We start from the raw sequence: 25,073 nt of genomic DNA on the forward strand, positions 1-25,073 counted from the left end.
ACTCAAGAGAGAAGACTTGAAGACATGACAACTTAAGAATTGCAATACTTTACAGAATCTAAGTCAAAGTGATCACTACCTTGTAATAAGAGTCACCATGTTTAGTCTATTGATTATCAGAAGTAATATCCTGGAAATACAGTTCAATATCTCAGTACATGAATTGGTCTTGACTTAGTTAGAGCATATGGGAATAAACTATAACAAGTATAAAATCGGAATTTCATGTTTATCACTCTTGTAGCAACTTAGAATTATTTACTTGATCAAATTTAGTCTAAGGCCTAAGTTGTGCATACAAGGGCTCTAAAGAAGCTCCAAGTCGCTACTTAGCTTCTTGAGTAGGCTATAGGAGTCGCAAGTAAGAAGAAATGGAATGGAACTTGGTTTTATGTGACTGTGGGGCCCTTAGTGAGCATTCCAAGGCTTTAAGGGAAATTCTCATGCGTAACTTAGAGTTACAAGGGGTTCTCACTCACAACTAACTCTCTAAGCAGCCTAGTAGTCGCCACAAAGCCTCACAAGAAAGATTCCATGCGCAACCTAGTATTTGCTCAAGTCAAAGTTGGTTTCCACGGTGGAGTTGGCTTGCAATTTAGCTCCCAAGGAGAAGTGAAATCGCAAGTTAGAATATGGGCTATCCTAGGGACTTAATTGCAAGTTAATTCTTCCTAAAAGCATGAAGGAGTCGCCACTCACTATACAAGGAGAACTAAGGACTCGCAACTTAGAGGAACTTAGAATTTTTACATGTCCAACTCATATTCTTCCTACTCTATTCGCCACCTAGAATAATGCAAGAGAAGATATATGTTTTGTGCGCAAGTAAGAATAGAATGAAGCTTCAGGGACGCAAGTAACGTTAAAATGCAAGTTGGTAATTCAAATACTTGGTTCCGAAGAAGTCACGTATCCTTTCTTTCTCTACTCTACCTACTAGTTATATAAACAATTCAGATGCAGTTGGAATTGCATCTCTCCAACATTGAATAGTGCAAAACTCTTGTAAAATATTTTCAGCACTTTGAAAAGCTCGATTTGACAAAGAGAGGTCATGCACATTTGTTATTCACCATTTAAAGCCTTACACGTTAGATAAACTCATCATTTATAGCTTATTTGATTGTATTATTAATCATTTGATAAGAGTTATGAGTTTTTATTGTGATAAATACAAGCCATATATTGATAGCTAATTACTTGTATTGGCCTTATCTATTTGTAATTTTGAATATTTTTTTCATAGGTGTAAGCAACCCATTGCAGTTTAATTTCTTAATACGAGAATTATGTCGTGAAACTTCTTTTGTTTACTTATTTTATTTCATAATTTCTATATTCGTTGCATTAATTTATGAAAAACAAAAAATATGCATTCACCCCCCCTCTGTATGTACCTTGTGGATCTAAAAATTGGTATCAGAACTTGTTGATCGATATACAGATCATATTTGTTAGGTTAGCAAGTTTTTAGTTCAGTTATAAGAGTAAAATCGAAACCGTTACCAAACTGTTTCGTCGGTTCGGTTACGGTTTTTTTCGATTTTTTACGGTTTCGATTTTTTTGGTCTGGTTTTTCGGCTCGATTTCGATTTTTCGGTTTTTCTTGCTCACCATTAAATCTACATGCTGTGTTAGACTTTTTAGAACGACAAATATCAATATTTAAGTGCTTAGGGGCTAAACATGCTCAGAACTTTCTACAGGTTACTTGTTGATATTATTTGGAGAGCTGAGATTTCAGCTAAGGAAGACTCACCGATGAACTTTCTTACCCCTTTAGGAAAAGTTAGATCGACTTATATTGATCTTACAGTCCCGCTCAGCGGTTTTGGTAATGTGGTGTTTATAGTTGGCCATGCGACAACTAAGGCAACTGAAGCAAAGGTTAACAATCGTGATCAGATGTGTAAGGAAAATCAACATACCTTTATACTATTTACTTTTGATAAATTTGGATTTTTGACTTCTGTTACAGTTGAATTTTTGAGAAAAGCCTAGAAAGAAGTCATGAACAAAAATATAATGACAGCAGGGTCGGCTTAAAATGTGTTTCGACGATTAGATTTTGCGATCCAACAAAATTTGACGGCGCAGTTTGTTACCCGTTCACCGCACATTATAACTTGATTCCTTGTAATTAGTCTATACTTAATTTTCTTCATATTAGAAATATATATATATATATATATATATATATGAAATTGAAAAAAAATCATACATTCGTAAAAACATGATTTTCAAATTTTCATCCACTATAGACTAATAAGTGTAAAAAAATCTGGGAAGACAAAGACAAAAAACATTTTATAAAGATATAAAATATGTGGTAAAGCTTTCTATCAATAAAAAAATAGGGTTTTTTTCTCATATATCCCATCTTAAAAACTTATTTATAAATATATCCCATTTATGATTATAATTATAAATATATCCCATATTCAATGTTTTTTTACAATATAATATTAACTATAGTTAACTTCACTCTTTAATTTTTTTTTTGTTGACATTTATAACCTTTCTATTTCAATTTTACTTAAATATTATATTTATATATAACTATGTTAAAGCAACCAGATAGAAATTTTCTAATTCAAAGTTGTCACCAGACTAAGTTTAGATATACACATTAATATCATTCGGCAGAATCAACAATAAATTATAAAAATTAATACTTAGACAGAGGGTATTCATCCAAAATTGTAAAGACTAGGGACTTTCGCGCGCTCCAAATTTCTTCAAATTTGATTTTTTTTCTCGAAGTTTATAATTTTTATAACATAAACGGTTATCTTCTAGTTTTATTTAATTTATTTATTACAGTTATTTAGGTTCCGATTATTTTGAAATATAAAATTGATATTATAGTTTAACGTTAAATCTAAGTATTTTATTTTAGTTTTCTTTCTCTCACATTTTACCCAATTAAAAGTCTCTTAACTCATATTTTAACATTTCTCTTTTACATTTTTAGTATTCAATATTTTAATAATTTGTACAATAAAACTGAGTAAATATTTTTTTAATTAAATACTTTTTTAAAAAATCCAGTAAATATTACATAACATACAATTTATTACAATATTTTATTTTAAAATCAAAATAATACAAAAACTCACTTATATTAAAACATAATATATACCACTATTTTGTAAAAATCGTTTTTTTTTTAAATTATAAAAAAGGAAAAAATATCAAAAGAATTAAAAAACTCAAACAACCCAAATAAGTTGACTTTGGGATATGTTAAAATCCCGTCTTAAAAGAAACCCACATAAAATCAAAGTCCTGTCTTAAAAGAAGCCCATATAAGAAAAGTACCGTGACTTTGGGATTCTCAACTTCTTCAAGCAAAAAGTAACCTCTTTTCACCAAGGAGGAAGCACTCTCGGTAGAATCAAACTCTTTCTCTACAATGGAGGTATGAATCGATTCTTTGTCTATAGTTTATCTTGCTTTCATATAGTATATATATGCAATGGAACCATGAATCAGTGTTAGAACTTGAGATTATATTGCTTGATTGATAGAGATTTAAAGTATACACACCATAACTTAATCGATTAATATTATATAGAATTTAAGAACATTACTTGCTCAAATTCATGTAATTTGTTAGATATATTTGAGATGTCATGTCTAATCTGATTTGTATTTAGTTTTCAGAACTTAATAACAGGACATATAAGGACTTACTGAAATCAGGACTTACCAAAGTCAGAGCTTAATATCAGAACTTAAGTCGTCAGGAGATACATATAAGTACTTAAGTGCGGGAAGACTTTCAGATAAGGAATGAGACTGATTTACATAAAAAGATCTGGACTAAAACAATAGAAGATATGCATGGAAAGAGTTAGAGGACTAGAAGACTTGTAGAAGATATCTGATTGATATATTTTAGGAGACAGAATTATATTCCATATCAATTAGAATATATCTTGTAACTGTGTACTATATAAACACAGCCTAGGGTTTACACTATATGTGTTATCATTATCGAGAAACATGATCCATTGTAACCTAGCAGCTCTTAGTGATATTTGTTCATCACTGAGAGAGAACAACAGTTCATATTGTAACAGAGTTTATTGAATATACTTGATCTTTGTTACATACTTGTGTTCAAATCGATTTGATTGTATAAACACTATATTCAACCCCCTTCTACAGTGTTGTGTGACCTAACATAATTCTCAAATTTTGTATCCTATACATGTAGTGTATCTTTGATTTATATCTCATGCATGTAATATCTAAGTAAAATAACGTGCTTTATATTGATTGGAACAAATTTATTATGTAATTACATATGAAGAAAGGATTCAGTTCTAGAGCGAAGAATGTCAAATTCAATTTAGGTAAAAATTTAACATAGAATGTATATATTGCATTTATTTAGGTACATTAACATAATACCAACTGTACAGATAATGAAGAGAGTGGAGCTGGCAATTCGTTCATTTTGTGTACTTTCGTGTTGTGTACTTTCGTGTTTCGTGTCATGAATGTCTAACCCAAACCCGAACCGTTAAGGACTCGTTTCATTTTATGTTCGTGTACCTTCATTTCGTGTACGTTTCGTGTCGTGTTTCGTATAATTTAAAATTAATAATAAAAATAAAGATAAATAAAATATATATTTAAATATTAAGTTTTTACTAGTCGAGTCTGAAGTCAATAAGTCATAAAAACTTAAGTGTAGTCAAGTCTTATGAAATTTAAATTTAAATCTATTTTGTATCTATATTCTGTAAATATTATATGTAAAATATTATTGTAAGATATATGTATTCATATAATTTTGATAAATTTATTTAAATATTTATTTATTTTGTGTACTTTCGTTTCATGTCGTGTACCAAGTGTAAACCCAAAACCGACACTAAATTCATCCGTGTACTTTCGTGTTCGTGTACTTTCGCGTTCGTGTACCAAAAATGTCAAACCAAACCCGTTATTTTCGTGTCATTTTCATGTCGTGTACAAAATTGCCGGCTCTAGAAGAGAGTATATGTAGCTTTTTGTCAGCAAATGTAGAAGTCTCTGATTTTAGGCACTTTGTAAGTGTATATTTTACAGCGTTAATTTATATAGTGTCAAATTTATGCTTATTTTTAAATGTATTTGATTTAATGGTACTTGATCAGAGAGTGCCAGAGGATTTTAAAAGTGTTTATGGTGCAAGAATTCCAACTGCCTTGAAGATATATTGTAAAACACATAAATGGCGTGCTCGATATGATTCAGAAATCGGAAAAATATGTGGTTTTGCTCGTTTTATGGATTTTTATGGAATTACGATATATAATCTTGTTTTATCTGATTATCATAGAGATGGGGTCTTTAATATCAAGATATATAAGGAAGCGACAATTGAGATAAACTACCTGACGATAGAACCAAATGAGTGGATGTTAAATAAACCGGAACGGAAAGACGAAGAATTCATGGTTGTCTACGGAAACATTCAGTTTCAGAAATCTGTTGCTATGTTAGTTTATGATGGTTTCCTGAACAAAACTGAAGCTTACCGTATTAGCGTAAATAGTGCAGACTTGCAAGGTGATGGGATTGATCTGGTAAGATTTATTTGCAATTGTTTTCCATATCAGGTCGCATTCATACTTTAATACCAATGTGTATATGCTGAATACCTGAACAAATTTTTGCATATATGACAGAAAATGAAGTCAGGAACAGAGAATCTCTACAAAAACTTCAAACATGTAAACTATATCAGTATGAGGTTTACCACTAAGGAATTGAAATGTGAGGTGGAGAGGGTTGGGGGCCATTGCAGATTTGGGAAAGGCTGGTCTGATTTTGTATCAGACACGGGACTTGGAATTGATGATTCTATAGTGATGTACAGGATGCATAATGATATAGAAAATGTGAACAGTGTGAATGTTTGCATCTATAAACATGATGTTTATGAGAAAGATCTTGATAGAGGTAATGTGATAAATTAACTACTTTAAATTCTATATTTAAATTGATTTAATTACGGATATTCTACAATATTATAAACTTATAAATTATTTTATTTTTTGTGGTAGGAAACTTGTTTGCACCAAAATCATTTCTGAAAATCGTCTCTAAAGATACTCTGGCATGTGGAGGTTTTGTAAGTAGTTTTTTATGTGATTTAATCGAAAAGGTTGTATATATAATAGAGTCTATATGTTTGTGTGTTTGTTTTGTGTTTGTGTTTTTATGTGTAATCTGTAAACATTGCATTGCTTATTTTTTTTTCCAAGGTTGTACCAAGTTTGGTGCGGTACAAATACAGTGAAAAGCTTATGAAAATAATGAAAATCTCGCTTGAAGGGCATGAATCTTTCGTTTCATACAACTCGGACAATGGATATTTTTACTGCCTTGGATATGTGCTAAGGATATTTCATTTGCGCGAAAGAGATACACTTTTATTTACAATGGATGATAGTGATATCATTTCAGCAAGGATATTTCAGGAAGATGGATTAGAGATTGATTATTTGAAAAGGCGTATTAGAGGAAAAGAGATGATTGAAAAAGATTGGTTTCTACAGGTTCATTTGGATTCGGGTGAAGGTATGTCACTTATCAATGTCTTAAAATCTTTATGATTTTAAATTTATACTTATTGGACATATGTTTCTTAATTACATATTTTATAGATATGGAGATTGAACATAAATTTGATGACGGAGAAAAAGGAAAAGGTCTTTTAATGGAAGAAGCAGATGAGATCAATCCATTGCAAGAATTTTGTAGTTGGTTTCCACTAATAAAGGATGCAAATATTCCTAAATCAAATTTAAAATTGAAGAAGAAAGAGAAGATGGTATGTAATCATATCAATTCATATTAATAGAATCAAGTTAAATGGTTTTTTAATTTAAAAATAATCATCTTCTGTTCATGTAATTATTAGGTGGATATTTCTGTATCCAAGCTTCCAGAGTTTATTGTGATTCTTAAATCCGGTAACTATGTACAAAATGTAGTGGTAAGTTTTTTATTTAATATTGTACAAATTTAACATATTAATTTTGCTATAATCTATAGATTGCTGCAAGTATGGTTTACTAATGAGTTTTTTAAAATTTAACTGATTTATACAGAAATTACCAGAGAGGTTGGCTACAACATTTGCAAGCGTGATGCCAAAAAAGTTTGGTTTCGATTACCAAATGGTCGTCAATTTGATGTCAAGTATTTACAGGAAGACCACAGTTTTGTAAAGCTTACATGGTTTTTGAAAGAAGTTAGCAGGTATTCAGCTACAATTCTGATTTTCAAGCATGAGGACCTGGGACAATTTGTGGTATGTGCACTAAATCCTGATGTAATTGAAGTAGATTATACTTCTGCAAGACTCGCTTCCCGGTCGCATTTAACTTCTAGAGGTAAATGCACATTTATACCAAGGGTCGCGCATGCTTCCTTGAATGTTTCGTGGATGTGTCCATTAACAGTTTTAAGATCTTCAAAAGACCTGGAACCTTTCTTCCTAAGTAACAACATGCGGAGATATAATAGTTCACCACTTGATGAATGCATTTCAGAGAGTCCCCCAATAACATCTCCTATTTTCCTTTCTTTCCAGATACCGGGTCGAGGATGCCAAGTAAATTTATTTGGAAATTCAGAATAACTATAATTCCTCACATTTGGGAAAGTCTGATTTGTATCAAACCATGCTTCTAACTTGGTTTTTTTTATATTGCCTTGTCACAAACATCCTCCAAGACATCTCCAGCCTTAAAAGAAACATGCTTCTCGCCTGGTAAATGTATCGGTAACCTCTCTACCGATGGACAACGGGAATGAATGTCAAAAGCAAATATCCTCCAAGATGCTTCTGACGCGCAAACATATCTCCCATCCAAATAATGTTTTACCTCATCAATTGGACCTTTTGGTGCTTTTTTTGGGATTGTTGCAGAAGTACCTGTACGTGTTTTCCTCGAACATATTGTTGCCTTGTCATGACCCTTTAGACAGTATTTGAAAAGGTACTTTAATGATCTTGAATTATTACAAATCTCCATATTCATGTGACAATGAAAATGCACCAAAAGATCGTGATTGAATGGGACAATAAAGCGATTATCAAGATTGACCCCCTTCTTGTTAATGGTAATTCCAGTCCTCCTTCTTTTATATATGGGGAATCCACACTCATCAAAAAATGTATGAGAATTATACATGTAATAAAACATATTTAAAATTGTAAAAAATCTGGTCATAAAACTGGAGGTATTAACAAAGTAAAATATTTATAATTTAAGGATCTTAATGAAAATACCGCTTAGGAAAATGCTTTATATAGTTGTCTTTGACCATGCATGGAGATTTAGTATAATCAGAACCACATGGTCCGTGGATCATATAATTGTTCACGGCATTATATCCAACTGGATCAATTTCTGGATCGGGAATTTCAGCTGATACCATTTTATCAATTTGCTCAGTTATTTTAGGTCTATCGTCGGGGTGCAACCAAATTAATATATGAGCGTGAGGCAATCCACGCTTCTGGAATTCAATTACATGCATCACTATGGAAATATTGTAGAAAAACGGTTAATACCAGGCAAAATATATACTAAAAGTGCATTTTGATAAAACAATTTAGGAATAATTGTGTGAGTATAAAAAAACTTAGCGAAAATTATACCTCCTATACATTTGCCAAAACAATTTTTCTTTTTAATCATATCTATAAGTTGATCAACCTTCATTTTAAAGACTCTGGCTACAACATTAGGTGCATCAGCAACATCAACACTAGACATATATTTTAACATGCGCTGAATTTCGGGCCATTTTGTATTAGTGGTCATAGTAAGGAACAATGAAGGATGTCCTAAAGTTCGACATATTGCTACTGAGTCTTTAAAATACTGAGCCATATAGCACTTACATCCGGTGAATGAAGCAGGAAGAATGATTGTTTTACAAATATTGGATGGATTGCTATCTCCCTTTTGCATTGCATCTCTGATATTATGGTAGAGATCAGATCTTATAGTAGTTTGATGGTCTCTAATCCAGTCCAATCTGTACTGCTCAATTGCGGTGAAAGCATCCACAATATATTGCTGCCATAAACGACCTCCAAGATGTGGTGTCAAACCTGTTACAGTAAAAGGTATAAATGAATCGAATATAAACTAATTATCACAAAGTTGAACAGCTGAATGAGAAATTATACTTCTGTTAAATAGCAAATTTGTACCTTCTGAAAGACGTATCATTAGTTTATAATTATAAAACTCTCTCATTGTAATATACTCTCTAGCACATTTTTCGTCAGGATCTTCAGATTCGGTAACTTCTACGTCTCTCTTAAAATGTTTAACAGGTCTATTTAATGGGATCTCACAGTAACATCCAATATCTTCGTGAAGGGAAAGTAATGGATATTGAAGTTGCATGAAACGTGGATCGGTCTAAAAAATCCTCTGTAATCCGTCAACTCTAGAATCAATGACAGTATCTCGACAGCCTTTTGCATAAGGAGAAGTAACAATCAATCATGCTACCTCATTTGATGGAGCAATGTGATTTGGTCGGCCACTTGCTGAACTCGATGAAATCAGAACCAATTTAAACTCATCTACTGCATTTTGCCTAACCCTTTTGCGAGCCATACGAAAACCTTTAACCAACCCGTTATGCTCATCCAACATATGCAACAAAGATTGTACAATTTCTTCATTAACAGCATCCCTGCCACCATTAACTGCATTGATCATGTTGTTGATTTTGTCCTCTGTGTCATAGATATAAAGCTGACAAAACTTTGGAGTGTTATCGTCAGTTGGGACTAGACTTCGTATATTGTGGTAATTAACATCTTGGACCTTGAAGCAATATGGTGCACCACCTCTGTTTATTGAATGGTCAATCCTTCCTCTAGTAGAACTCATGGCAAACATGCAGTTGTAAAACCTTATGTTTTGTTTGAAATGCTTCAAATGAACACCACTAGTATGGAGAGTAGCCAGAGGTTCAGGAGACTGTTTCTCCTTATTCAGTACGACTTGACTATTTTTACAACAAAGAGACAATGTTGGTGGCTTATTAGGAGAACTCTTATTGTTTTCTTCGTGATTCCACATGACAGCATCACACTTTGAACAGATTTTATCAAGAGCTCCAAGATCCAAGTATCCGTCCCACATTTGATTATTGCCCAAATATTCTTCATCAATATCCTCAATATCACTTGTCATGTCTATCGCAAAAAATGGAAAATTTTAAAATCATCATTGAGCAAAAGTATGCGATGCTTCAGACAGTAAAACAATTATTAATGTCCTATAGAATTAAACAAATTATTCGAAAACAAATAATTAACACCTCCACATGTTGTATCACTATCGATGGTAACATTGTCATTAACATCGTTGAACTCATTCATTAAATTTTTTTGCCTAGAACTTTCACCTTTTTCAAATGTACTCTTTACATTTGTTGTATTGAACGACGAAGGACCTGGTGATAGTTTTCCATAAAACTTTTTTGAATGATTCTGTTCTTCACTGTCAGCAACAATTTTCTTTTTGACACCTTTTTATTTCTGAACGGTTGTCACACCGGATTCAGGAATTGAGAATATGAGAGAACTGTTTCCACTGCTGTTAATATTCTGAATTTCTGCATTTTTACTATTATGTTCTGCATGATATACATTAGTAGATGTAGAGTATTAAACATGACACATTGTTTAAATAATCCTTCAGAGTTTTATAATTCAGGAATACGCCGTAAAATTTGATACCTTTGACAGGAACGTTTGGCGATATTATGCGTTGAAATTGATTTTTACTTTGTTCAGCTGTCTGAGAAGAGGAATACATTCCTGAAAAGATATTTTTCAGAATACTGAAATTTTTAGAATTTGAAATAATTTCGTAATCAACTGATACAACCGGATGTGCATTTTATTGTTTAAAAAATTACCTGATGACTGTGTATTAGTTGCAGAAGAAAACTGAATATTAGGCGATGACGTACATTGTCCAGATATTTTTCTCAAATCTGGTAAGGTGCTACGAAATACACCGAGATCTTCTTTGTTGAAATTCTCTAGACGAATCCTAACTTTATGCACTACATAGAAGATGGAAAACATAGCATCTGCGCTGATAAACACTCATACATAGACTGAAATAAGAAGTTAATGAAAGTAATGAAAATTAACCTGATTTTGATTTGATGGAATATTAGGAGATATATTTTGATCAAATCTTGATAGAGGACTCGACAGACATGATTGTGCTTTTTTTTACCGCAATAGGTTGCATCATAGATCTATTGTTCATTGCTGCAACTATTCCCACAAAATCCATAATTTCAAAAGCAATTTTATAACAGATGTATCAGAAAAATGAGATATATCAAGAATTATACCATTAGGTTCTTCTGAACAAATTATGTGGCTTTCAAGATTTTCTGTAAGAGAGGTTTGCAGAACACTTTGCGTCTGCTGTGTTAACCGTAAATTCTGATATGAAATACTACCTGAAGCATGTATCCGCTATAAATTATGGCAATTGTGAAATAAATCCAACTAAATTTTACCTTTTGACGATCTTAACGATATATTAGGCGGCACACGTTCATCAGTTCTTGATAAAGGAGTTCTCATTGGATGGCCTATATTATTAACTGAAACACAACAAATATAGGAAAATTGATGGCACAATTATAAAAAGGTATGATACATCTCAGAATGGAGTAAGAATGATACCATTATTGTGCTCTGGTGTCATTCTATTGCTTTCTCCATCTGCTAAGATGTTACGAAAACACCGAGATCTTGTTTGTTCAAATTCTTTGAACGAATTCTTACTTTTCGCACTACATAAAAGATGGAAAATAAATGGAAGCATGAAACATGACCAACATCTCCTAATAGAATGGAATAAGATGTTGACCAAACTATTTTAAAATTAACCTGATTTTGAGGCTGCTGAAATACTAGGAGATATATTTTCATCAAATATTGAAAGAGGACTCTTTTGAACACTTTGCGGCTGCTGTTTTAAATGTGTAAACTGAGATGAAACAGTACCTGCATGAAGTTGTTAATAAAATTCAGAGAATTAGAGTTAATAATTAGTAGTAATGGGTAAAATCCATCCTTATTTTACCTATTGATGATCTTAATAATATATTAGGCCTAAATTATTAACAGCAACACAACAGATATAATAAATGATCGAAGACAAAATTACAAAAAATATATAATACTAATCAGAATGGATAAAGAATGATACATTATTGTACTCTGATGTCATTCTATTGCTTTCCAGATTTGCTGCAACTCCGCTATACAAAACACCTTTCGAAAACTATCTTATTCCTGAGTTAATAGAAACTTCAAGTCATAATTATAAATGCACGTATAAAAAGAAGCAGACGGATAATCAATGATACAAATACCTTATTCTGGTGTCACGCTTTGATCAATCATTGATTGCGGAGTTGTTACAGAATGACCTATTTTATTATTAACAGCAACACGACACATATATGCAAACTGAAGACATGATTACAAAAATTGTATAATAACAATCAGAATGGATGAAGAATGATACCATTGATGTACTTTGATGTCATTCTATTGCTTTCCATATTTGCCGCAACTCCGCTATGAAACACACCTTTCGAAAGCTGTCTTATTCTTTAATGTATAGAAACTTCAGGACACAATTATCAATCCATGTATAAAATCAATCAGGCGGATAAACAATGAGACGAATACCTTATTCTGGTGTCACGCGTTGATCAATAATTGATAACGGAGTTCTTACAGAATTACCTATTTTATTAACATAAGCACATCAAATATATGTATAACAATGTACATTATCCTAAAGGTTTGAGAAAATTACCATTTGTGCGATGAACCAAAGTCTCTGGGAACTTTCTTAAATATTCTTCATTGTTATGTAAATTCGGAGTAGTATTTTCTTTATCATTACTCATATGCTCAGTCGGAGAAGATACATGGTATGTTACATAACATGGTCTGTCAAATGTATATACACATCAACCAATCTGAAATTATATTGAAAGCTTACGTGTATCATATCTGTTCGCTGAATTTGTGAGATTCTTGTCCACATTCTTCCCACGCGTACGACGTTTGACAACTGAATTAATACATGAACATCATTATCACTTTCAATAAACGAATCAGAAATGGAATTAAAGTGTACACTACCTTGATTCTCTGGTTCTGATGGATTTTTAAACACATTATCAACATTGCGTCCACGAACACGTCGTTTTGAACCTATAAGAAAATCATGATCAGATCAGATATCTGCAAAACGATGTCATTATAAGTAAACTGACAAAGGAGATGAATATCTGATGTACTTGTTTCTCGAGAATCCATCCGGATATATTCAGTAAATCATGAACCTGGTTTTAACAGATGAACAGCATATTCTGTAAACTTGTATGATGAACATGATACACATCAAATCTTCATCAAGAATTTTATGAAAATTAGGTCATGCATGCAAAGAATGAGAGAGAATAAGGAAACCAATAATTATCATTGAATTAGTGTTGTAACAGATGTGAGAAAATCATGCAAATCTTTACTTAGATAAGATGTTTAAATTTTTAAATTCAAAAAATTGCCATGTTTAGTGTTGTGATGGGTAAAAAAATGGGTAAACTTATATGGATATATCCATGGATATATAGATTTTATAGTTAATATGGGTTATGAGTAAAATTATTTACCCATTGGGTAAATTTTGTGGATATATCCATGGATCTAGTGATTTTATACTTAATATGGGTTATGGGTAAAAAAATTGACCCATTCGGAAAATGGGTAAATTAAGGAGTACACTTTAAGAATATATAGATTAAGATAGCACACGCTATAATGGCCAACTTAAAGAAGCAACATACAAAAACACACATAAAGCTCCATAATAAAATAATTGAATACTATTAGCCCTTATAATTAGATGATATAATTTTTTGCATCTTCTCCTTTTTCATAATTTTTTCAGAATTGAAAGAACACAGAAGCCAGATGTATGGGCGGGAGTTTACTTATTATGGGTGATTTTATGTGATCTCTTCAAGCTAGTTTTCGGTATCTATCTTATCTGCATTCTGTTAAGGATATTTTAGTCATATTCACTAAACAATATTTATAGATATAAATTAATTATATATTTATGAGTTATACTTAAGTTAAAGTTAACCATGAGACATATTTATAATTATCAAATAAAAAGGGACATATTCATAAAGTAGCCTATTCATTCGGGACATATTATACAAATTTCCAAAAAAATAAATCAATTCATTTTTATATTAATTTACCTAAAAATGTAATTACATTTCCAAGAAATCTTCATATCAGTTCTAACTTGTAAAGTTCATATCTTTCTTGAAAACCCATATGTGATATACATACAGTTATACATACAGAGATGGAGATCGATAAAGCAGTTAGAGAAAACGATGATCAGAGGTTGAAGAACAAGTACAATAACGCCATCTGATAGTACATATAGCTCCTGGGAGGACTACTCCTAGGCTTTTAACTCTATACAGCTCCTAGGAGGACTACTCCTAAGCTCCAAACTCCATATAGCTCCTGGGAGGGCTACTCCTAGGCTCCCAACTCCACATAGCTCCTGGGAGGACTACTCCTAGGCTCCTAACTACGCGCAGCTCCCGGAAGGACTAGGCTCCTAACTACATACAGCTCCTTGAAGGACTAGTCCTAGACTCCTAATTCCATACAGCTCCTGGAAGGACTAGTCCTAGACTCCTAATTCCATACCGCTCCTGGGAGGACTGGCCCCAGACTCCTAACTCCATACAGCTCCTAGAAGGACTGGCCTCAGACTCCTAACTCCATAAAGCTCCTGGGAGGATTAGTCCTGGCCTCCCAACTCAGTCTAGTCCTGACTAGTCCAGTCCCGCAACCCCAACCTTGAGTAATCCCAACACGTGAGACGCTGGCCCAAGCACATGATGGGAGTAACTGTCACGCATCAATCATGGGAATAATCAAGGCACGTGTCAGAGGATCCTCTAAACATTCATCGGTCAGTCCCGCACTGACACGTGTAAAGCATCCACTCCCGCCAGGTGTCCTCCGCTCCCAGAACCAATGGCTACGATTCTAAGGTACCAACCCCAAAACCCTATCCTTGGGCTATAAATAGCCCAAGAAGGTGAGGTTTTGGGGTTAATCATTCTCACATACTGACATATACACACAACCATCTCTCATTCCTTACTATCTTCATCTTCCCCAAAAGCGAGTTCTTACTCTCACGCCGGAGGCGCCGCGGGACCAAACCCCCATTCCGGTGTTGTTTTGTAGGAGCCCCACAGCAGCTACACCACCACAGCAGCGAAGGATCCAGGCACGGCGACGAAGAAGCAGCCCCGCCACCAGGAGTTATCATTTGGCGCTAGAAGGAGGGGCTCTTCATCCTTGGGTCTCGGTGCCCCTGGATTCATCTTCATCAACAAGCTCTTAAAAGAGTCCGTTTATTCAACTTGTAAGAACCCAAGCAACCAACCTCTTCTATAAAAGCGAATGTTGTTTAGTTAAGCCATGTTTGTGTGTGCTATTGTTGGTTTTGATTGTTTTAGAACCTCGATTTTACTCTAGTTTGCATATTGCCTTTGTGTTTACTACCACCTTGTTGAGTAGTCCCAGAAGATTGTTTAAAAGCAGTCCCAGAAAGCCGTCTTTTATTACTTGTTGTTCTGGGTAGTTTTTACGATTTTTGAAAAGCAACCATAGATCATTATTGTTAGTTGGAAATTTTTGCTTGTTGTTGTTGGTATATTTGAGAAATGGCAAGACCATGAAAGAATACTTCTGGGAGACCATCTGCTAGCACTCAGGTCCCGGAGCCAGACCACTCCCGGACCCTTGATCCAAGAGCCAACAGAGAAGCGTTCCAGGAGCAACCATTGCAACACTCACCCGGGACGCCAGAAGCCTTATTGAGCTGAACCAATACAAATACACTAATGTCCCGGTGACCGAAGAGCACATGGCCAACCTTACAAGTGATGAACTGGCAGAAGCAATTCGGCTCTACAGGCAGAAGCAAACTCGACTTCAGGGAGAAGCCGAACTTGAAGAAGAACCGGAGGAGTCCGGGGACTCCCAGCAATCTAAAAGATCTGCCTTTGACCGGATTAGAGCTTAGGGAAAGAAAAACAAAAAGGATCAGGATAATAAGAAAGAAGCAGAAGCTGCTAAGCAGAGAAGGTTGGAAGAGATGCGGGAGGAAATCGGAAAAGAGAAAGAAGCAAAGCTCGAGCTAAAGAAAAGAAGCCACCACTAGTCCGGATAAGATATTAGTCAGGACTAGAGCAACCATATTTACTTAGAATTAATTTTCTAAGTAAAAAAGCCACCACTAGTCCGGACAAGATATTAGTCAGGACTAGAGCAACCATATTTACTTAGAATTAATTTTCTAAGTAAAGAAGCCACCACTAGTCCGGACAAGATATTAGTCAGGACTAGAGCAACCATATTTACTTAGAATTAATTTTCTAAGTAAAGAAGCCACCACTAGTCCGGACTAGATATTAGTAAGGACTAGAGCAACCATATTTACTTAGAATTAATTTTCTAAGTAAAGAAGTCACCACTAGTCCGGACAAGATATTAGTCAGGACTAGAGCAACCATATTTACTTAGAATTAATTTTCTAAGTAAAGAAGTCACCACTAGTCCGGATAAGATATTAGTCAAGACTAGAGCAACAATATTTACTTAGAATTAATCTCTTAAGTAAAGAAGCCACCACTAGTCCGGACACAATAGTAGTCAGGACTAGAGCAAACATATTTACTTAGAATTATTTTTCTAAGGCAAAAGCAACCACTAGTCCGGACCAATGTTGAACCTGGACTAGAGCAAACATATTTACTTAGAAAAAAATTTCTAAGGCAAAAAGTAATCATGGTCCGGGGCCATGCTTGAACCCGGACTAGCACAATGATCTTATACTTAGAAATATTTTTTCTAAGGCAAAAAACAATCCTAGTCTGGGGCCATGCTTGAACCCGGACTACCACAATGATCTTATACTTAGAAAAAAAATTCCAAGGCAAAAATCAAAACATTTCTCTCCCTCAACCCGGATTCGGGGCAATAAACAAGCACATTTTTCTCAAAGCAGACAAATTTTCTCTACTTAGACTTGGGTTGGTCTCTACATACCCAACCCGGATTGGGGGCAATAAAACAACAAGTTTTCCTCTCAAGCCAGCACAACTCTCCATCTTTGAATCCAGATTGGCCTTAAATAGTCCAGTAATACCCTGGGTCCCACAACACCCTAATCCAGCAACACCCGGGTCCAACAACAACCAGGTCCAAGGACACCAATGTCGAGGAACGCCCGGGTCCAGCAACACACGGGTCCAGCAACAACATCTAGGTCCCGCAACACCCCGGGTCCAGCAACACCCGGGTCCAGCAATATCCCGGGTCCCACAACACCTAGGTCCCGCAACACCCCGGGACCAGCAACACCCGGGTCCAGCAACACCCAAGTCCAGCAACAACATCTAGGTCCCGCAACACCTAAGTCCCTCAACACCCGGGTCCAGTAACACCCCGATCCAGCAATACCGCGGGTCCCGCAACACCCTAATCCAGCAACACCCAGGTCCAACAAAAACTAGGTCCAAGGACACCAATGTCGAGGAACGCCCGGGTCCAGCAACACCCCGGTCCAGCAATACCCCGGGTCCCGCAACACCCTAGTCCAGCAACACTCTGGTCCAGCAACACCTGGGTCCAGCAACACCCCGGTCCAGCAACACCCCGATCCAGCAATACCCCAGGTCCCGCAACACCCTCGTCCAGCAACATCCGGGTCCAGCAACACCCAGGTCCAAGGACACCGAGGTCGAGGAACGCCTGGGTCCAGCAACAACACCTAGGTCCAAGAACAACACTTAGGTCCAGCAACACCCGGGTCCAACAACAACATCTAGGTCCCGCAACACCCCGGTCCAGCAATACCCCAGGTCCCGCAACACCCTAGTCCAGCAACATCCGGGTCCAGCAATATCCCGGTTCAAGGACACTGTGGTCGAGGAACGCCCGGGTCCAGCAACAACACCTAGGTCCAAGAACAACACCTAGGTCCAGCAACAACATCTTGGTCCCGCAATACCCCGGTCCAGCAATACCTCGGGTCCCGCAACATCCTAGTCCAGCAACATCCGGGTCTAGCAACGCCCGAGTCCAACACACTTGGATATTAACATGTTAACTATGGCCTTTTGCAGATCAAATGTCTGAATGTTATAATTCTTGCTGCAACAAATATTACTGAGTTGGATGTGCAATGGAATTGTCTAATTGAATTAACAAGATCCAGTGGCCTTCTAAGTTCTATCGTACCATTCGTGTCAAAGCGCTTGGCGTTGAACATTTCTGATGTATGTAGCATGTATTCATTTTTACATTTATTTCAGAGTAGCTTCTATATGATATGCATTCATTTCCCTCACTTCAAAGGTAGCTTACTCTGACACATCCATCCTGGTATCCCCCAGGAAACTGTCTGAATATAAACAATTGCACTTGGTGACTGCCTAGAATTTTTGGCATTTATCCTGACATTTTGGTTATGCTGTTCTTCCATATTACTTTGTTATTCTTTGGCTCGTCTAAATGTTTAAGAATCTGTTCCACTTGGCTTAAAGGGTCAGTATAAAGTAGATTTTATTTTGCCAGAGTAACGTATAGTGAGAGATAATTGTTTTCCTTAACTCTTTAGTAGCTTTACACCGTTTTCTTTAAAATCCATCGAGATCGTATCTAAACTAAATTGAATTTCTCATAATTTAGGTAAAGGCTGCTCAACCTTTATCAAAACTTCCTCTTGAATTCCCGGATATCAACTTTAGTAAGTTGCTGAGGAATGTTTATTTGGATTACTTAAACAATTTATATTTTATTTTTTTATTTTTATTATGTCTCTCATGTTAAATATATGATCCTATTGGGGTTTTACTCTAACACCTTAAGATTTTAGATGAGCTGGTTACTCAACATCTTGAGCCAGGGGTGTTGACATAAATTACGAGAGCTAAGAATTATTTACCTTCGCCAGAGGGGCGTTTTGAGAGTAAAGCGTCTGTTGGTTGCTAAGGGCTTCAGTATTCTAACCTCTAATCAGAACCAGCAAAAGTCTTACATAGAGTAAGTGTAACAACTACGAGCCTCAAATGGATCAAAACAACGAAACAATCCTCGCTCTCTAAGGAAGAAAAATTTAGTGAATTAGGAAGAACAAACACAATTGTATTTCCTTGTATGGACAGAAAATATACACGCAAAGCCTGCAAAAGTTATTTAGAATTCAATATATCGTCTCACAAACTCTCCATTGTTATAGTAATGCTAGACTTGAGGTGCCTCATTTGTACCATTAACTTTGTAATCATGTTTTCATCTGAAAGAAATTATTAAAGAATTTTGTTGATCTTTAGAGCAATGAAGCTGGAGGGATGATTATTAGCTTGCTTATGAAGATCTGTCCATATAATACAGTCTTGATTGTATCTAGATCTGTGTGAAAATTAGTAGGAGGCTTGGTTAGCTGGCCAACATGGATGCCATATTATTCGTTTTGCATGTACAAGATGATTAAAGATTAATTCTACTAATAATAGATGTTCCCGAATTTTCTACGACGTTGATTTTCAATGTAAGTTCTGGCTAATCTTTGACGAATATGATAAATAATCTTTTTTCCTTTCAACAAAAAAAAAAGAGATATGAAAAATTCCTTTTCTTTTGTGCCGAATAACAGGAAAATAAATAATCGTCCTTACAATTTGTGTTATGGCACATTTATTTGTTCTATTTCCTGGTTATTTATGTCCAGGTATCTAGTCCAATTTCATTCCATCTATTAAAAAAAACACTATTAATGCATTTCAATAATCAGTGTTCATGAGTATTTTGATCGAAGCTTTTCGTTGACCTATATGAATCTATTATTTATTTGGAGTTAGATTGTACAACAAAAATTATGTTTACCACCCAAATTATAAAAAAAAAATGTTATGGGATTCTCTTTCTTTTTTAAAATAAGTTTTGACAAAAATTAAAAAAAAAATCATATACATTACTCCCTCTCCCTATGTCCCAACCATTTCTTTACACTTTCCTTTTTAGATATCTCATCCAATTATTTACATTTCAAAACTTACCATAAATAGTCAATGGCTCCCACCATTTTCTCACTTTTCCTTCCTTTTCACACTACTTTTATTTCACTATCTTCTTTTTATACATTAAAAATCAATGGGTCTCACCACTTCACCCGTTTTTCTTTCTCTTTTTCACTACTTTATACTCCCTCAGTCCCTTATAATTGTTTACATTTCTCAGAAAGTGTCCGACACGCATTTTAAGGTTTATAAAAAGTATAGTTATGTAACTTATTTTTACAATTTTTTTTTTCTGAATAAAAGTTGAATGTTTTAATTTTTATTCTAAAAAACAAAATTGCAAAAAACATTTACAGAACTATACTTTATATGCACCTTAAACTCTCTAAAAAATGTAAAAAGGGAAGGAAAGAGTATATATTTCTTGACCTCCGTGCCCAAATCAAACGTAAAGAATTGGTTGGGACGGAGGGAGTATATAATTTCGAGAGTTTTGAATTGGGGATGAAATAAAACAATACTAGGAGGACTTGCAGCCAAACAGGGCCTTGGGGCTAGTACAAATGGCAGAGGTTGAGAGCGGTCGTGTTACCACAGCTGCTGGAGATGAGAAACTCAAAGAAATATTCAATGGTATCAGAACTTCTAAATCCCCTGTAAGCCCACTTATTATTTCTCTTTTAGTTTCAATTCTATACCACTTCGTTTTTTTTTGTTTTCACCGATGATTATTTGCAGGCGGTCATCAATTATGGCGCTTCTTGGTATGCTCACCATCTGTTTGTTCAAATGCTCCAATCAACTTCCTTCTTTTTTTAACTTCAAATTTTTGCATAACTATGAATATATTCAGCAATAATGATATCTCGAGTAGTTAAGAGTTTATGTCCCAGGTCTGAGTTCGATCCTCGCTCACCCCGAGAATTTATGAGAAGAACATATACTCATTTATAAGGTTATAAGCCATATTTGTCAAAAAAATAAAATTCGTAAGTAGAACGAAACACAACGCAGCATAAAAACACGAGTGAACCTGTTACAAGATAATCTATTAATGCTCGCAGAGATTACAGTTTAAATTGTTTGCATGGAGTGGTGTTTCAGGTTGTGTCCTATACTTGCATTATATGATCCATCGTCTGTGTAATTTCAATTTTCATCATAGTGTAATTGTGTTTCACGGAGTTTCAGCTGCATATGCTTACCCTCCCCTGCTTCTTCCTAGTAACTAGGAATATCTTCGCCAATTATATAAAATTCGTAAGTAGAACCAAAAATAACGCAGCATAAGAACATGAGATGAGGAGATGAGGAGAGTTTAATACAGTGGATAACATGACTGACCATCCAAAATTAATTTTTCTCAATATAATCAGAGATGATCCATTGACTGTGTCGTTGTAATGTTTGATTATTTATTTTGAATGATGGATGTTGCATGACTTTGGAAGTTATAATTCTTAAAGGATTGCAATTTGCAGATATGCAGTTTTTGTGTAACAGTCCACCTTGAGTAGCTAATTGATTGAACAATCAGTTAAAGGCTTTATGTGTTGGTTGTGTCTCAGTTTATTAATAATACCCAAAACGTAATACTTGTGGAAGCAGCATTTTCGTACAACAGATCCTCGTGCCTACATTCATTCATCCACTATGAATATTAGTTCGGACAGAGTTGCTGTTTCCTTATTATGGCGGAATCAAATAAATAACATCTTTGTTTCAAAAACATTGATAGCACACCTATAGAACTGCTATTTTATTTTAGTTTACATATTCTAGTTTTTATTATTGTTGAAATTTATACTAGGGTCTGTTATAATTTATTTAAATATTTATGTCAGGTGTCGTGTCTGCAGCCAGGTACTCCCTGCCTATTTCCAGTTAAGCAAGAAATTCCCCAAACTGTCTTTTTTCTATGCAGATATTGATGAATGTCCAGAAACAACACAGCATATTCGATATACCCCCACCTTTCATTTCTATCGAGATGGTGAAAGAGTTGATGAGATGTTTGGTGCTGGAGAGGAGCGATTGCACGATCGATTGTGGTTGCACTCTTAAAGTTGTTTAGCCTGCTATGACAAAATTTATATGTAACCTATAGAAATCTTTGTATTAAGATCTTGGCAGTATCATCCTTGCCGAGTTTGTTGTAACCCTGCTCTACTGCTACAAGACATATATTTCTGCTAACAATTGCAGACTTTAGTAAGGCGTTTTATCGAATTGGCTTGAATTGACTTACTGCTTTCTTTTCCTTTCTTCGAGCTGCTTTTCTTGAAAAAGAGGAATATATTTGCCCTCTCCGAAGTACTAATATGAATCGACTAAAGGAATAAATCGGTATGAAAAAGAGGAATATTTTTGCCTTCTCACAAACCAAAGTGGACAATATGAATAATGGACTCAGTAAAGCCCAAATAAATCTTGGTTTCCTCCGTTTGCATCTTTTGCTATGAGCGGTTTCTGACCTCATCATGACATTTTTTTTTATTCCATTCTCTATATTTTAACATTGTAATTTGTATGTGAGGCATAATTATTTGACATTATATAATATTTGAAATATATAATTTTTGATAACTTCCTCCGTCCCATTTTTATTATCCACTATTATTATTTTCCTCTGTAACAAAATAATTGTCAAAGTTATTAAATATAATATATAAAATGATAAATAAATGGTATGTAAAAGGTAAATAAAAGAAAAAAATTATTGTGCTAATTTTATATTATGACAACTATCATTCTATTTGATTTGATTGAATAAAAAATATTTTAAATTTGCGAACAAGAAAAACGGAACGAATGGAGTATGAGAGCATCTCGAAAGCTGACATCTAAAACTATTAGCAAAAATATGATTAGTTAAAATTTTATTGAACATGTAAGCATTTTTGCTCCGGGGCATTAACTATAACTATTACCTATATATATAATATTATTGTTTTTATTAATTTTAAATATAAAGCTAAAATAAGTTTAGTTAATTATTTTTTTAATGAGAGTTTAGTTAATTATGTTCTATATTAGTGGAAATAAAATAATATATTTAATAAAAAGATATTTAATAATAATATTATAACATTTTTATATTTATAAAATTATTTTAAAGTAAACATTATGAAATAAAAATGAGTAAGTACTATGAACATTAAATAAAATATATGACTAAAACATATCATATAAAATTAATTTTTTTATAAATTTAGTTAACAATAAAATAACTTTATTACACTTAATATTATTTAACAATATTGTTTTATAAATAAAAATAAAAACAGTACATTTATACATCTATACATATAATAATTATGAAGATATATATATCATTTTTATATTATAATATAATATATTTAAACCTTAAATATGTTATAAAAAATAAAAAAATAAAATTTAGACTAGATTAGGGTTAACGTAGGCCGGAAATGAAATGGAGTATTCTAGATAATGGCGGAGGCGTGCGTCTTTTTCGTTATCTTTATCTATATAATATACCAACATATGTATAAAACCAATGAGATATTTTATTTATGAGTTAAAATGACTTATTTGCCCATATATTTATATTTTAGTTAAAAAAATGTGTCGTTGGCTAGGATCGAACTCGAGCCTATACCTTCACCAATAGATGTTTATACAACATTGACACATATGTTATTAATAATACACATAATATGTGAGTGTCATAGATAACAAGATATTTGAATTTTCACTTCAAACATAATTTAGTAGGTTATTTGTACAATTAATTTAAAAAAAATAAATTTATCTATCTATCTAACTTCTTGCATCCTCGTATACCAACATGGGTATAAAACTAGTGAGATATTTTATTCATGAGTTAAAATGACTTATTTGCCCCTATATTTAAATTTTAGTTTTAAAAATGTGTCGTTGGTTAGGATCAAACTCTAGCATATACCTTCACAAATAGATGTTCAGACCATTACACCACATTGTCACATATGTTATTAATAATACACATAATATATGAGTGTCGTAAATAATAAGATATTTTAATTTTCACTTCAGACATAATTTAGTAGATTATTTGTATAATTAATTTAAAAATAAATAAATTTATCTATCTAACTTCTTGCATTCTCGTGTATTAATGTGTTAGAGACTTTTACATTGACAAACCAATAAATAATGTATATCAAAATTTTTAACTTAATTTATTATGATTTATCATGGACTTGACCAGATTTTTGAAAGGTACTCAGTATTTGGTCCAGATTATCGCACAATCAGGTAAAGCTACCAGCTTTGTACTCGACCAACTTTTTTTCCATATTCCACTTTGTTAAAACAATATGTACATTAATATCAAAATTTAAACTATGTGTATGTGATTTTTTTAATAAAGGTAAATTATTAAAAAGCAAATTTTAAATGTATATTTATATTTCATACACAATTAAATGAAAAATATTATTTTTTTTATAATTTTTTTAAATAATCCTAGCACTTAATGTAATTTGGAAAATGTATTGACTTCAACGGTTTTTGAAAGGCATATGTCATAGCCTATTCGTTTATTCGAGGATTTAACTCAACTCAAATAAGAATGTAATAAGTAAATAGTGGATCTATCATCAGAGAGATCTCACTAAGTAACATCTGTCAAAGGATAAAGAAACCTGCAGACTTGAAGATTCACTGGAAGAAGTTCAAGAATTTGATCATGCCTCAGTGATATAAATCAAGATCGTGGATTTAATCAAGTGACAGAGATCTCGTCAGGGTATCATTTATTACAAGGATTCAATCAGAATATCAAAGTCAAGACATGAAGAAACGTCACCGAAGTTAGTCACTCATGAACCAGACAGTACATCGAGTGT

General features: G+C 33.8%; 1 protein-coding gene across 1 annotated transcript; it reads left to right on the forward strand.

Moving 5' to 3' along the window:
- The first annotated feature begins 20,642 nt into the window (after nucleotides 1–20,642).
- LOC141715168 (thioredoxin-like 3-3) lies at nucleotides 20,643–22,294 on the forward strand. The gene is made up of 4 exons (XM_074518646.1): nucleotides 20,643–20,876; nucleotides 20,959–20,984; nucleotides 22,065–22,083; nucleotides 22,145–22,294. Exons 1-4 carry the CDS (start codon nucleotides 20,784–20,786, stop codon nucleotides 22,292–22,294), a joined length of 288 nt encoding a protein of 95 aa, XP_074374747.1. The 5' UTR covers nucleotides 20,643–20,783.
- Nucleotides 22,295–25,073: the final 2,779 nt, after the last annotated feature.

The sequence above is a fragment of the Apium graveolens genome, chromosome 3 (genome assembly GCF_009905375.1).
Source record: "Apium graveolens cultivar Ventura chromosome 3, ASM990537v1, whole genome shotgun sequence".
In the NCBI taxonomy this organism is placed as follows: Eukaryota; Viridiplantae; Streptophyta; class Magnoliopsida; order Apiales; family Apiaceae; genus Apium; species Apium graveolens.